At 43.3% G+C, this 16,561-nt stretch overlaps 1 protein-coding gene across 2 annotated transcripts in view; it reads right to left on the bottom strand.

Moving 5' to 3' along the window:
• NPHP1 (nephrocystin 1) overlaps positions 1-16,561 on the bottom strand; it is a 111,551-nt gene that overhangs the window by 58,982 nt on the left and 36,008 nt on the right. For both annotated transcript variants that reach the window (XM_068232259.1, XM_068232260.1), the window contains 3 exons: positions 13,147-13,207; positions 11,719-11,846; positions 1,937-2,150 (listed from right to left, as the gene is read on the bottom strand). In XM_068232259.1, coding sequence (XP_068088360.1) covers positions 1,937-2,150; positions 11,719-11,846; positions 13,147-13,207 — 403 coding nt within the window. The remainder of the gene's footprint in view (positions 1-1,936; positions 2,151-11,718; positions 11,847-13,146; positions 13,208-16,561) is intronic.

The following is a 16,561-nucleotide window of genomic DNA, read 5'->3' as shown; positions in this document are numbered from 1 at the left end:
CAAAACGTGGGCAACCAGCCACTGACCACATTGGAATATTTTACCCAACTGCTTTGTCTTTGGGTGCTGTGGGGAGCCTTCTGCTCTTTCCCTCTATCTTCCCAAAGGGAAAACACAAGCCACTTGAAACTCACGTACATGCCATGGGGCCACAGAGATGGCATACGAGAGAAATAGCCACCGGGAGACTTCAGCGCCGGATGCAGCCAATATACGGCTTACCCTGCTCCTGCAAAAACCCTGGTGGCGTTAATTACTATTCCCCCTTCAGGTCCACGTGGATGGTGGGGAATGATGTAATTTGGCTTCCAGCTATTGCTGGCGGCCGAATTACAGTGTCCATCTTCTGATGCCGCTGAAGTTACTCACTGTGCGCCGCTATAGCCGTAATTCCTATTACCATCTATTGGGGCACCGGCTGCGCCCAAATCTCCTGCACTATAATCCACATGCTCGACAGAGGGGGGGCGCTAGTGATGATAAGGATAGAAGGTCACGGAGCGGAAGGAGTGTTAGCCAGAGAGGCGAGTGCACTCCGCTGCTGTTATACACTGCAGAGGCCGCGGGGACTGAAGTGAGGTATCGAATAGACAGCATGAGGGAAGACTTGAAGACCTAACAGCTACTTTAACTCCAGAAGACATCCCTGCACTATGGATGAATATTTCTTTTCTGGTTTTCGTCCTCTGACCTTAGGTGCGGTTTATGGTGCGAAAAATACAGTAATTTGGACTGCTGTTAGATTATTGTTCTGCTACAACACATAATTCTCTATATAAAGTTTTATTTAAACCCGTTTTAAGAGTGCGGTTAAAACAGCACCAAAGATGTACCCGCAGCCATCGCCACCCTAGGTCGTAATAGGAATTATGGCTATAGCGGCGCTCAGTGAATAATTTGGGTGCTGTCAAAAGACTGAGAACAAATTACTATAAAAACACTGTTATTCGTCCGAAAGCAACAGCTGGAAGCTGAATTACATCTTTCCCTACTATCCATGGCGAACTGGAGGGGGAACAGTAATTAACGCCGCTGGGACTTTTGCAAGAGCAGGGTGAGCTGTTTTTTGGCTTTACCCAGCTCCAAACTCTACCGCCGGCTTAAAGGACCACTGTAGTGAGAGGAATATGGAGGCTACCATATTCATTTCCTTTTAGACAATACCAGTTGCCTGGCTGTCCTGCTGATCTTTTTATCTGCAGTAGTGTCCGAATCACACCAGAAACCAGCATGCAGCAAATCTTGTCCTATCTGACAGTAATGAAAAAAATAAAGTTGAATCCGGGCACCATCAGCTTATATGCGCTTTTACTTTATTGACAGATAACTGACAATATACAACGTTTCGGAGGACTAACCTCCTTTATCAAGTTCAGTCAGTATCTAAATTATACAACACTCATGTCTCCTTTTATACTTGTTCAATTTCAAAACTGACCAATCAGCTGTGCCTGTCGCACCTGTCTGCTTTGGGATATCTGACAGTAATGTCAGAAACACCTGATCTGCATATGCTTGTTCAGGGTCTGTGGCTAAATGTATTAGAGGCAAAGGATCAATAGGATAGCCAGGCAACTAGTATTGCTTAAAAGGAAATAAAAATGTCAGCCTCCATATCCCTCTCATTACAGTTGTCCTTTAATCATATGTATGCCTGTTTTAGTGGTTTAGGGAGCAGAAGGCAGAATAAAGTCAGATTAAATAATTTATAAAAGAAGAAAGGCCTGTGGAAACTAATTTTATATGAAACTGTTATGTTGGTCTTTGCCCCTGAAAGTCACTTATTTTTCCTTGTTCAGTGTGAAATTTAATTATACAGGAGCTATAATTTATTTTTAACATGTATTTACTTCCTGATAAAACATATCAATTTCTGTGCATTAAATTAGTTAATTTGGAAGACAAAATATCATTAAAAAAGAAAAGTTTACTGTACTTTAAATGTTAGATCATCCTTCTGCTGAGCTTGGAAATCTCCCAAGGTAATAAACTCCTTAGCAGTGAGGTCCAACTCTTCTTCCTCTTCCTCATCCTCTTCCTCATCCTCTTCATCAGCCTCATCCTCCTCCTCATCATCATCATCATCATCATCTTCTTCTTCCTCCTCTTCTTCTTCTTCTTCAGCCTCCTCTTCCTCACCACTACCTCCTCTTAAAAAGCCGACATATAATTTGCAATTATAGAAAATATTACATTTACATCACTCAGACATTGCTACAAAATAATAACTGAATCTATAACAATATAGAATAACTGAACTAATGTAAGAGATCCACATATTACGCAACTGAACTGCCTCTTGCATCAACTAGTTGACTGTAATATTTGCTTAAAGAGACTCCGTAACAAAAATTTCATCCGGTTTTCTTCCATCCTACAAGTTCCAAAATCTATTCTAATGTGTTTTGGCTTACTGCAGCATGTTCTACTATCACCATCTCTGTAATAAATCAACTTATCTCTCTCTTGTCAGACTTGTCGGCCTGTGTCTGGAAGGCTGCCAAGTTCTTCAGTGTTGTGGTTCTGTGATGCATCTCCCCCCTCCAGGCCCCTCTCTGCACACTGCCTGTGTGTTGTTTAGATTAGTGCAGCTTCTCTCTGCTCTATTATCTTTTACAAGCTGGATAAATCCTCCTCTGAGCTGGCTGGGCTTTCACATACTGAGGAATTACATACAGGCACAGCTGTCTGCACTCTACAGGAAGAAACAGCCTGACACTTCAGTGGAAGATAGCTGCAGGGGGAAAGAAACACACAAATGATCTCTTGAGATTAAAAAGGAAGGGTGTATACAGCCTGCTTGTGTATGGATGTATTTTCTATGTGTGGACATACTGTACATCAACCTACTTCCTGTTTTGGTGGCCATTTTGTTTGTTTATAAACAAACTTTTTAAAACGGTTTTTAACCACTTTTAATGCGGCGGGGAGCGGCGAAATTGTGACAGAGGGTAATAGGAGATGTCCCCTAACGCACTGGTATGTTTACTTTTGTGCGATTTTAACAATACAGATTCTCTTTAAGACTTTAAAAAATGATTTATACATTAGCATCATTCTAAATCTGCTAACATTTCAGAACTTAAAGAGAACCCGAGGTGTAATAAACGTACAAAAGTAAATACTTTTGACAGTCACTCGTGACAGTCCAGCTGACACGAGTGGCTTTGGCTTACTTCGCAGGCGTGGCAGTACTCGTGTAGGCGCAGTATGGTCACGCTCATGAATTAAGAGGAGTGAGGCCACTAACCAGATTACAGACAGTTTAGTTCCAAGCGCTACAGAGGTGCGTCATTAGCCTGGTGGCTGCCAACGCGTCTGTTGCTATGGAGGGGGAGGGGGGGGAGTGGAAATATGAGGTGCAGTATACAGCAGAGTGGCTTCTGGCAATTGGGGTGAGGAGGAAAACAGTGCTCTCGGGGTTTGGTCAGGTCTTGGTGTCACTGAAGATCTGCCATGCTGGATCTTTAGGCTCTTGTACACATGCAAGATTCTTGACCAACAAGGTTGAGGACATTGAGGACCAACAAGGTCCTCAATGACCCAGACTCCAAAATGCTTTCATCAGCCATGTCTAATGCAGCCCTGGCCCTGCTGGCATGGAGTTGGAGATTCCCCCTCCCCACAAACACTTCCTGATTCGCAGAATCCAGGGTATCTATAGCATGGGAAAACCTACCTTTGACCTCACTAAGAAGTTTTGAATCAGGATGATACCATTTATTGGCTAACTTAGAGATGGATAAACAGTGAGCTTTCGACTTATAAAAAGCCTTCGTCGGACTGGTTCACTAACATGCCCTTGAGATTTAAGGAACATAAGAGATCAATGGTCTGTTTGGAAAACAGCCTGATTGCGTTGCCTAGCAGGACGCATCCTGGTCGGTACAAAGTTTTTCTTTTATTAGGGTTTAATGAGCCTGCACTTCTTGCCTAAACACTGTGATGCTGGCTAAACTGCATTGCATACTGTTCTAAAAAATGCTTAAAATAGTCATCTAACACCAAATGGTTGCACCATTGCTGAGACAAGAGGCCATATGCAATTCACTTTTTCACCTGAGTTTTCTCCTAGTAGATAAGTTTTCATCTTCAATTTAAAATAACTTTCCAGCACTTTTCAACTAAAAAAGTACCAAAAAGCAGGTTAAAAAGTACTATCAAAATTATTTTGAGTATTTTCTTGCTTGCTGGTGGCTTAAAAGGCATTTTATTGACAAGTTTAAAAATATCACCAAGGAGAAAACTCAGGTGATAAAGGGAATTGCATATGGCCCAAGATGTCTTGTAGCTTGTGTTACGTTTTGTAAAATATTGTAAAATCTTCAATAAAAAGAAAGTTGAAAAAATATATATTAATTGTTCAGGTACACTTTAATAAATATCACCAAAGCACCCACTACGGATGTACCATGTGTTTCATATATTTAGGCATGAGCTTATAGGCATAATAAAAGAACAGACATGCAAGATTAATACGTTTTTTTATAACGGCTTACTTCCTTGAATGGATAGACCCACTATCGAGGTCATTCATTACTTTAAAGCCATCTTTGCCAAGCTGGAACACTCGCAATACCAAATTAATAACATATTTAGATACTGATTCTCATGCACAGGTAGGTTCAAGTTGTAATCTATCTAATTTCATATTAGAGGAGTCTATATTCTGCAACACCACTTGTTTCACCATAGTGAGTCACGGGTGTAATAATCCCTAGAATCAGGACAGTAAAACATTATATTACTTCTATACTGTAAAGTAAAACACAAAGTGTTAAACTGCTGTCTACTTATTTTACACTACTGATGTCTTTCTTCAAGTTATATAACACAAATCACAAAAAATGAATATAAGAAGATGTGAAAACCTTCATCACATAAATGAAGTCTACAAGATGAAATCATCCGTAAAACATAACTTTCACTTTATTAAAGGGAAGGTTCAGGGACTGTTTCAAAAAAATAAAAACCCGCATTCACTTACCTGGGGCTTCCTCCAGCCCGTGGCAGGCAGGAGGTGCCCTCGGCGCCGCTCCGCAGGCTGCCGGTGGTCTCCGGTGGCCGACCCGACCTGGCCGGCGGCCAGGTCGGGCTCCTTCCGCGTTCCAAAATGCGCCTCACGGCGGCGCGCTGACGTCATCGGACGTCCTCCAGGCTTTACTGCGCAGGCTCAGTAGTTCTGAGGAGACCACCGGCAGCCTGCGGAGCGGCGCCGAGGGCACCTCCTGCCTGCCACGGGCTGGAGGAAGCCCCAGGTAAGTGGATGCGGATTTTTATTTTTTTGAAACAGTCCCTGAACCTTCCCTTTAAGTACCTCACCTAAATACATGTCAATCTTTCACAATCGAATAATTGAAGCAAGTACATGATTTTCTTTAGCTATCACAAAAAAAATTTTAATTTTTTAAATACATACATATAAAATGTACATTTCATTCTGAGTAAAATGCACTTTTAATTTACTTTTTTCCTATGTCACTTTCAATAGGTAGTGAAAATCTAAAAGCTCTGTCAGGTTTTGAACTAGTCCATCTCCACATAGGGGGTTTTCAGTTATTTCTTTACTTTCAAAAGCACTTATTGGATGGCAGCTGCTCAGTCCAACTGCCAAAATGGAGTGTGTAAGGAAGCTGGCTGAAATATTTGTATGATCAGGCATGGGCAAACTTGGCCCTCCAGCTGTTAAGGAACTACAAGTCCCACAATGCATTGCAGGAGTCTTACAGCCACAGGCATGACTCATAAAGGCAAACGCGTTGTGTGATTTGTAGTTCCTTAACAGCTGGAGGGCCAAGTTTGCCCATGCCTGGTATAGATCCTTTCCAGGGAGTATTTTTGCTAACAGGGAAAAAAAAAAAGGTAATACTGAAAATCTCCTGAGAGAAGATAAACTAGTTCCAGATCTGTCAGCTTTTTTACTGCCTACTGTACATGGCAGCAATATAGAAAAAGTAATTTAGGGTGCATTTTACTCTCAGAGAAATGTACACTTTATATATATGTCATTTACATTTTATAATTTTTCGTGATCGTGGTCCTTTAACCACTTGAGGACCTAGGGCTTTCTACCCCTTAAGGACCGGCCACTTTTTTTCCATTCAGACCACTGCAGCTTTCACGGTTTATTGCTCGCTCATACAACCTACCACCTAAATGAATTTTGGCTCCTTTTCTTGTCACTAATAAAGCTTTCTTTTGATGCTATTTGATTGCTCCTGCGATTTTTACTTTTTATTATATTCATCAAAAAAGACATGAATTTTGGCAAAAAAATGATTTTTTTAACTTTCTGTGCTGACATTTTTCAAATAAAGTAAAATTTCTGTATACATGCAGCGCGAAAAATGTGGACAAACATGTTTTTGATAAAAAAAAACCCATTCAGTGTATATTTATTGGTTTGGGTAAAAGTTATAGCGTTTACAAACTATGGTGCCAAAAGTGAATTTTCCCATTTTCAAGCATCTCTGACTTTTCTGACCCCCTGTCATGTTTCATGAGGGGCTAGAATTCCAGGATAGTATAAATACCCCCCAAATGACCCCATTTTGGAAAGAAGACATCCCAAAGTATTCACTGAGAGGCATAGTGAGTTCATAGAAGATATTATTTTTTGTCACAAGTAAGCGGAAAATGACACTTTGTGAGAAAAAAAAAAAAAAAAAAAGTTTCCATTTCTTCTAACTTGCGACAAAAAAAAAATGAAATCTGCCACGGACTCACCATGCCCCTCTCTGAATACCTTGAAGGGTCTACTTTCCAAAATGGGATCATTTGTGGGGTGTGTTTACTGTCCTGACATTTTGGGGGGTGCTAAATTGTAAGCACCCCTGTAAAGCCTAAAGGTGCTCATTGGACTTTGGACCCCTTAGCGCAGTTAGGCTGCAAAAAAGTGCCACACATGTGGTATTGCCGTACTCAGGAGAAGTAGTATAATGTGTTTTGGGGTGTATTTTTACACATACCCATGCTGGGTGGGAGAAATATCTCTGTAAATGACAATTTGTTAATTTTTTTTACACACAATTGTCCATTTACAGAGATATTTCTCCCACTCAGCATGGGTATGTGTAAAAATACACCACAAAACACATTATACTACTTCTCCTGAGTACGGCGATACCACATGTGTGGCACTTTTTTGCACCCTAACTGCGCTAAAGGGCCCAAAGTCCAATGAGTACCTTTAGGATTTCACAGGTCATTTTGAGAAATTTCGTTTCAAGACTACTCCTCACGGTTTAGGGCCCCTAAAATGCCAGGGCAGTATAGGAACCCCACAAATGACCCCATTTTAGAAAGAAGACACCCCAAGGTATTCCGTTAGTAGTATGGCGAGTTCATAGAAGATTTTATTTTTTGTCACAAGTTAGCGGAAAATGACACTTTGTGAAAAAACACAATTAAAATCAATTTCCGCTAACTTTTGACAAAAAATAAAATCTTCTATGAACTCACCATACTCCTAACGGAATACCTTGGGGTGTCTTCTTTCTAAAATGGGGTCATTTGTGGGGTTCCTATACTGCCCTGGCATTTTAGGGGCCCTAAACCGTGAGGAGTAGTCTTGAAACGAAATTTCTCAAAATGACCTGTGAAATCCTAAAGGTACTCATTGGACTTTGGGCCCTTTAGCGCAGTTAGGGTGCAAAAAAGTGCCACACATGTGGTATCGCCATACTCGGGAGAAGTAGTACAATGTGTTTTGGGGTGTATTTTTACACATACCCATGCTGGGTGGGAGAAATACCTCTGTAAATGGACAATTGTGTGTAAAAAAATCAAAAGATTGTCATTTACAGAGGTATTTCTCCCACCCAGCATGGGTATGTGTAAAAATACACCCCAAAACACATTGTACTACTTCTCCCGAGTACGGCGATACCACATGTGTGGCACTTTTTTGCACCCTAACTGCACTAAGGGGCCCAAAGTCCAATGAGTACCTTTAGGATTTCACAGGTCATTTTTGTTTCAAGACTACTCCTCACGGTTTAGGGCCCCTAAAATGCCAGGGCAGTATAGGAACCCCACTAATGACCCCATTTTAGAAAGAAGACACCCCAAGGTATTCCGTTAGGAGTATGGTGAGTTCATAGAAGATTTTATTTTTTTGTCACAAGTTAGCGGAAATTGATTTTAATAGTTTTTTTTCACAAAGTGTCATTTTCCGCTAACTTGTGACAAAAAATAAAATCTTCTATGAACTCACCATACTCCGTACGGAATACCTTTGGGTGTCTTCTTTCTAGAATGGGGTCATTTGTGGGGTTCCTATACTGCCCTGGCATTTTAGGGGCCCTAAACCGTGAGGAGTAGTCTTGAAACCAAATGTCGCAAAATGACCTGTGAAATCCTAAATTGGACTTTGGGCCCCTTAGCGTACTTAGGGTGTAAAAAAGTGCCACACATGTGGTACCGCTGTACTCAGGAGAAGTAGTATAATGCGTTTTGGGGTGTATTTTTACACATACCCATGCTAAGTGGGAGAAATATCTCTGTAAATGACAATTGTTTGATTTTTTTACACACAATTGTCCATTTACATAGAAATTTCTCCCACCCAGCATGGGTATGTGTAAAAATACACCCCAAAACACATTATACTACTTTTCCTGAGTACGGCGGTACCACATGTGTGACACTTTTTTGCAGCCTAGGTGCGCTAAGGGGCCCAACGTCCTATTCACAGGTCATTTTGAAGCATTTGTTTTCTAGACTACTCCTCGCGGTTTAGGGCCCCTAAAATGCCAGGGCAGTATAGGAACCCCACAAGTGACCCCATTTTAGAAAGAAGACACCCCAAGGTATTCCGTTAGGTGTATGGCGAGTTCATAGAAGATTTTATTTTTTGTCACAAGTTAGTGAAAAATGACACTTTGTGAAAAAAAACCAATAAAAATTAATTTCCGCTAACTTTTGACAAAAAATTAAATCTTCTATGAACTCGTCATACACCTAACATAATACCTTGGGGTGTCTTTTTTTTCTAAAATGGGGTCACTTGTGGGGTTCCTATACCGCCCTGGCATTTTACAGGCCCAAAACCGTGAGTAGTCTGGAAACCAAATGTCTCAAAATGACTGTTCAGGGGTATAAGCATCTGCAAATTTTGATGACAGGTGGTCTATGAGGGGGCGAATTTTGTGGAACCGGTCATAAGCAGGGTGGCCTTTTAGATGACAGGTTGTATTGGGCCTGATCTGATGGATAGGAGTGCTAGGGGGGTGACAGGAGGTGATTGATGGGTGTCTCAGGGGGTGGTTAGAGGGGAAAATAGATGCAATCCATGCACTGGGGAGGTGATCGGAAGGGGGTCTGAGGGTTTGGCCGAGTGATCAGGAGCCCACACGGGGCAAATTGGGGCCTGATCTGATGGGTAGGTGTGCTAGGGGGTGACAGGAGGTGATTGATGGGTGTCTCAAGGTGTGATTAGAGGGGGGAATGGATGCAAGCAATGCACTGGCGAGGTGATCAGGGCTGGGGTCTGAGGGCATTCTGAGGGTGTGGGCGGGTGATTGAGTGCCCTAGGGGCAGATAGGGGTCTAATCTGATAGGTAGCAGTGACAGGGGGTGATTGATGGGTAATTAGTGGGTGTTTAGGGTAGAGAATAGATGGAAACACTGCGCTTGGGTGGTGATCTGATGTCGGATCTGCGGGCGATCTATTGGTGTGGGTGGGTGATCAGTTTGCCCGCAAGGGGCAGGTTAGGGGCTGATTGATGGGTGGCAGTGACAGCGGGTGATTGATGGGTGGCAGTGACAGGGGGTGATTGATGGGTGGCAGTGACAGGGGGTGATTGATGGGTGATTGATAGGTGATTGACAGGTAATCAGTGGGTTATTACAGGGGAGAACAGATGTAAATATTGCACTGGCGAATTGATAAGGGGGGTCTGAGGGCAATCTGAGCGTGTAGGCGGTCGATTGGGTGCCCGCAAGGGGCAGATTAGGGTCTGATCTGATAGGTAACAGTGACAGGTGGTGATAGGGAGTGATTGATGGGTGATTGATGGGTAATTAGTGGGTGTTTAGAGGAGAGAATAGATGGAAACACTGCGCTTGGGTGGTGATCTGATGTCGGATCTGCGGGCGATCTATTGGTGTGGGTGATCAGATTGCCCGCAAGGGGCAGGTTAGGGGCTGATTGTTGGGTGGCAGTGACAGGGGGTGATTGATGGGTGATAGGTGATTGGCAGGTGATTGACAGGTGATCAGTGGGTTATTACAGGGAAGGACAGATGTAATTAATGCACTGGCGAATTGATAAGGGGGGGGGGGGGGGGGGGGTCTGAGGGCAATCTGAGCGTGTGGGCGGGTGATTGGGTGCCCGCAAGGGGCAGATTAGGGTCTGATCTGATAGGTAACAGTGACAGGTGGTGATAGGGGGTGATTGATGGGTAATTAGTGGGTGTTTAGAGAAGATAACAGATGTAAACGATACATTTGGGAGGTAATCTGACGGCGGGTTTGCGGGCGATCTAATGGTGTGGGTGGGTGATCAGATTGCCCGCAAGGGGCAGGTTAGGGGCTGATTGATGGGTGGCAGTGACAGGGGGTGACAGGGGGTGATTGATGGGTGATAGGTGATTGGCAGGTGATTGACAGGTGATCAGTGGGTTATTACAGGGAAGAACAGATGTAATTAATGCACTGGTGAATTGATAAGGGGGGGTCAGAGGGCAATCTGAGCGTGTGGGCGGGTGATTGGGTGCCCGCAAGGGGCAGATTAGGGTCTGATCTGATAGGTAAAAGTGACAAGTGGTGATAGGGGGTGATTGATGGGTGATTGATGGGTAATTAGTGGGTGTTTAGAGGAGAGAATAGATGTAAACAATGGATTTGGGAGGTGATCTGATGTCGGATCTGTGGGCGATCTATTGGTGTGGGTGGGTGATCAGATTGCCCGCAAGGGGCAGGTTAGGGGCTGATTGATGGGTGGCAGTGTCAGGGGGTGATTGACGGGTGATTGATGGGTGATTGACGGGTGATTGACAGGTGATTGACAGGTGATTGACAGGTGATCAGGGGGATAGATGCATACAGTAAACAGGGGGGGGTGGTCTGGGGGGGGGTCTGGGGAGAATCTGAGGGGTGGGGGGTGATCAGGAGGGGGCAGGGAGCAGGGGGGGGGGATAAAAAAAAAAATAGCGTTGACAGATAGTGACAGGGAGTGATTGATGGGTGATTAGGGGGGTGATTGGGTGCAAACAGGGGTCTGGGGGGTGGGCAGGGGGGGGTCTGATGGGTGCTGTGGGCGATCTGGGGCAGGGGGGGGAGAAATCAGTGTGCTTGGGTGCAGACTAGGGTGGCTGCAGCCTGCCCTGGTGGTCCCTCGGACACTGGGACCACCAGGGCAGGAGGCAGCCTGTATAATACACTTTGTAAACATTACAAAGTGTATTATACACTTTGTATGCGGCGATCGCGGGGTTAACATCCCGCCGGCGCTTCCGTATAGCCGGCGGGATGTTGCGGCGAGCGAGCGGTGACAGGCGCCGGCGGAGGATCGCGTCACGGATGACGCGATCGCTCCGCCCATGCCCTTAAATGGACCGCCGCCTCTGTGGGTGAGGCCGTCCTGCAGGGCTCCACTTCCCCGCCGCCCCTGTGTAGTGGGCGGTCGGGAAGTGGTTAAAAACACAGTGGTGACATCTAGGTGTGCTACAGACAGCAGGCAGGACTATTTAAAGCTGGGTAAGCTGGGCAACTTACTTGAGATCTTCAGGACCTTGTGCTAAAGTCTTTGCAAGTTCCTGTAGTTGATGAGACAGCTGTGTGAGTCTCCGCTCCTCCTCTTCCTTCCTTTGGTCGTAATTGCCCACAGGAGCTGGTTCATCACTCTACAAAAAGTAAGAGTGATAACAATTGAGAACCAAGAACTTCCTTCTGTCTGTTTTTATGAGTGCTTTATGTCTATGTTTCAAAGCTGATAAGATTTCCCCTCACATCTTTGTACTTCGAGGTACAGACTAACCAGCAAGCTCATGGTGACCCAGAACTCATTGGAGTGTGTAAGGGACTACAATGGTCCTAAAAGCCCCCTTTCTAAGTAAGGGGGCTTTTAGGACCATTGTAGTCCCTTACACACTCCAATGAGTTCTGGGTCACCATGAGCTTGCTGGTTAGTCTGTGCCTCCCATTGTGTTACAAGCCCTACTGCATAGAGCCAAATTAATCCATGCCATGCACTGATGAGGATCAAACAATCCGAAACAGTCTGTATGCATGTTGGATTATTATGGCTCTGTACATATTAACAAGCGGACACATCATTGCATTCCAGCGGTTCTGGAGGTGTGTTTAGCTTCTAAGGGTACAATGGTTAATTTGCATATATTCAGCAGTGTTGCTCTGGGAGACATCTCAAGCTCACTCCAACCTGAATTATCGCAAATTCTTTCTGTTTTAAGAAAGCAAACTTTTGTTTTTCTTAACATCTTTGTACTTCATGATAGTTATCAAGACAAGAAGCTAGACAACGCATAGAGTCAGCCAGCTATGACTCTACAGCACTACAAAATACCTTGTTAGTACAGCTGAAATAGGTTTTCAGTCATGGTTTTACTAGCATTTGCATTCAGAAAATCGTTTCACTCTCTGGGCTTGATTCACTAAAGCAGGCCATACACTGGTCGATTTTAGCCATCGATCAACAGCCGATTTGACCGTTTTAAACGAATCAGCTAGAATTCGATGCAGCAGAAAGCATGATCGATCGGCAGATCGATCGATTTCTAGCCGATTTTGATCGATTTGATCAAACGGTCTGGAAGGAAAATCTGGGTTGATCGGCTGCTGGCAGCTGATCGATGGCCCATAGGGTTGCATTGGATCGAATGGTGCAACACTGCATTTTGATCGAATTTCAATCGATTTCATTCTGAAATCGATTGAAATTCGAGTCCTACTGTGTGGCACACATCAGATACATTCCTGTCAGATTCGACCTGATAGGCACCTGACAGAAATCTATCTGATGGTCGAATCTGCTGCAAATCTATAGGTGTATGGCCACCTTTAGACAAATAGCATGCTTTATCCAAGTTAACACTCCTTATCAGAAATAACACACCTTATCAAAGTTAACATGCCTTATTAGAGTAGAATATCTGCACATATCTACACACAAGGTATGCCCACCTTTTTTAACTTTTGAAGGGCCTCTCTGTTTTTGTCAACCAAGTTCTTTAAGTCTACACTTCTATAATAAAATAAGAAAGAGAAAATAAGAAACATGAAATAAATGATTTTAAGGCAACAAAGACACTTTCTGTAGCTAACACATATTCATTGTCGCTTGACAAAATACAGGAATAGCTAAAAGCAAACTGAGCAATGAAGTAAAAGAAGTAATCAGATGTATTAAACATGCTATTGGCTACGATGCAAAACAGTGGTGTTTGTTTCAAAGAAGAAAAAACTATTTGTTGATGTATAAAGCAGGTGATAAGATGCATTGCCACTTTATAAAACTTAAAGGAAACACAAGGAGAAATTAAACTGAGATAAACAATTGTATCTATCCTTCTCCTAAAAATGACTTTTTCAGATATCCCACAGTTTTATTCTATTTTTAAATCAACTTTTTCAGTTTTTACGGTTTCATTGTCTCTGCTCAATGACACATCCATTTAAGTTTGCCAGAGCTAAAACCTATGAACTATTGACCCTTTGCATCCCTTTCCTGCTCTCAGAAGCCATTTTTTGCCAGGAAAGTGATTTATGGCTGTGATTCCTTATCAGTGAGGGTTGCGCTATAGTCTAACCCGGTCCCGACCTGGACAGACACTGTCACTTGCATGCCTGATTTTTTTTAACTCTTTCAGGCAGAGAAAGAAAAAAAGGAAATAGTTAGGCCCGGTTCACATTAGCGGTTGTTTGCCAAACGGACCGGATGACCTGACCGGATCCGGACCGGATCCGGATCGGAACCGTACGGTTCTGATCCGGATCCGATCCGGATCCGGTCAGGTTGCATCAGGTGGTAATCAGGATGCGATCCGGATCCGTTTGGCAAAGTTAACGTAAAAAAAAAAAAAAATGTTGGGGTCTGGGAGGTCAGCAGAAGGGGGACCTGTGGAATCAGGCCCTCTGCTGTTTAGCACTCACCTCCACCTCCGACATGCTGCCAACATCCTGCCAACACCTCCAGCTCGTGCTGCTCCACTCCAAAATGCTTGCCCATGTGTCCCCAGCCAATATCGCCGCAAAAATCCGCATAGGAAGTGGGGTAGAACATCCGGATTTCTCAGCCAGTGTGTTGTGCGGCCTCCGGTTCCCATTTGTTTGTATTGGCCGGATGGTGCAGTCCGGCTCCGCCCCGGATACGGCTGCCGGAGGGGCCGGATGAAAAAATAGCGCATGTTGGAACGGAGGCCGGAGTCCGGATCCGGCCCGGATCCGGTCCGGCTCCGGTTCTGCAGAACGGACCCATGTGAACGGACGCATAGGCTTTAATTGCTATGCCGTGCGTCCGTTCCGTCCGTTCTGCAGGCGGTGCGGCTCCGGCACGGCGATTCCGGAGGGCCACCGCAAGTGTGAACCGGGCCTTAATTGTGTGATTATTCCAGGTGGCCAGCAGGACACTGAGGAGGACCGGGGCTGCAGCGAGGAACTATAATGGCTGCTAGGGGCTGGAAGACACCCCAGGTGAGTACACATAGATAATTATCCTCACCTCAGAAGTCATTTAAAGAGGAACTCCAGTGAAAATAATGTAGTAAAAAAAAGTGCTTCATTTTTTCCCATAATTATGTATAAATGATTTAGTCAGTGTTTGCTCATTGTAAAATCTTTTCTCTCCCAGATTCACATTCTGACATGTATTACATGGTGACATTTTTACTGTGGGCAGGTTATGTAGCTGCTCCTAGCTGTTTTGGCTGTTAGAGACAGCTGTAAACAGCTAATTCCTGTCTGTGAACATTGTTACATTGTGGCAGTTTGCCCAGAGTACAGCGGTACTCAGAGCTTCTTGTGGGAGGGGTTTCAGCACAAAATCAGTCATACAGCGCCCCCTGATGGTCTGTTTGTGAAAATCATTATATTTCTCATGTAAAAGGGGGTATCAGCTACTGATTGGGATAAAGTTCAATTCTAGGTTGGAGTTTCTCTTTAAGTGATTGCAAAATTTGATTTCTGCAGTAATTTACAATCGTATAAAAATAGTGATCAGGCTGAGAAGTGGTTTTCAGCAGAAGTTACTTTTTTTCAATCTCATGATCTGAAACATGCCGTTATTGTCACAGAAAAAAAGGGGGATTGCTAATGATACATTAAAAGACCTATACATAAGTATTGAAGATGAATGGGGTGGGTCCAAGCTGAACTACAGGAAAAGCTAGAATCTGAATTACTTATGCAGGGTATAGATTACAAAGCTGTTATTATTCTGACACCAAGAACAGGTTGATAAGCTACATTTTGAATAAATAATATGCAGATGTTGGCCTTTCCTGTGCTTTAGCATGGAAAGTAATCTTCATTATGTATATCACCGACTTTCTAAGATGAGTGAAAGGGAAATCTTTTAGCCTAAAGCGGTTCCGAGATGAAAAACTAACTATAACAAGTTACTTGTCTATATAGCTTATCTAAAGTTTAGATAGTTTTCTCAGCAAATCTAGCTACAAACAGCTTCAACAGTTTATGATTATTTATTCCTGTGATACAATGAGAGCGGCCATGTTCTGTTTGTCACATTACACACAGGCAAGGTGATCTGTATCTCCAGCCCTCAGCCTGTGAAAATTTCACTCCCCTCTACTACTCCATCCTCCTCTCTGCCTCTGAAACCTCTGGCTAGTAACCTCCTCCTGCCCAGACTGAGCTCCCATAAGCCCTTGCTACTAAGGCTCAGAGGCCAAGGCTCTCTGGAGAAGCTGTGGGCGAGGCTTGTTTAGTTTATAGGGAATAAGAGTATTAAAACAAAAACAAAAAAGTATTTGGCTTGAGGAATGCCCTATAAACTATATGAAGGGAACACAATTATGCAATGAGTAAAAGTCTCGGATCCACTTTAAAGGGAGACATATGGAGGCTGCAATTAACTTTTACTCCTGAGTTTTCTCCTAGGTGATATTTTCAAACTTTATTTTCAACAAAACAGCTTTTAAATCACCAGCAAGCAAGAAAATAGTTAAAATAAATTTGATAGTACTTTTCCACACACTTTTTGATACTTTTTTTCAATTGCAGAAAAGTTACTTTAGATAAACTGAGTAGAAAAAGTTAATTGCATATTAGCTTGCCTCTGACTTTCCCGAATAGCATGTTTGAAGGATTCAAATAATTATTGCCAAGGGAAATACACCCAGGAAAGTATGGTTTACAAAGAGGTCAACATGAAAGCTTTGCAAAGTCCATAAATAAACTTTGCTCTTTAAATTACATGATCATTAATAAAACAAATAAACAAACAAACAGTAATACAAGAGCTATGGTAGGTTTGCAAATCCAAGATCGCAAAGAAGGTCCAAGTGAAAAGCAAGTTAAGAAACAGAACCTAGAGGTTACTAGAAAAACCACAACAAATTTAGTAGCATAATAAAGTATT

This window comes from Hyperolius riggenbachi, chromosome 4 (assembly GCF_040937935.1).
Source record: "Hyperolius riggenbachi isolate aHypRig1 chromosome 4, aHypRig1.pri, whole genome shotgun sequence".
Taxonomy (NCBI): Eukaryota; Metazoa; Chordata; class Amphibia; order Anura; family Hyperoliidae; genus Hyperolius; species Hyperolius riggenbachi.
The sequence above is the reverse complement of the archived record's forward strand: the minus strand, read 5'-3'. Positions and strand labels throughout refer to the sequence as shown.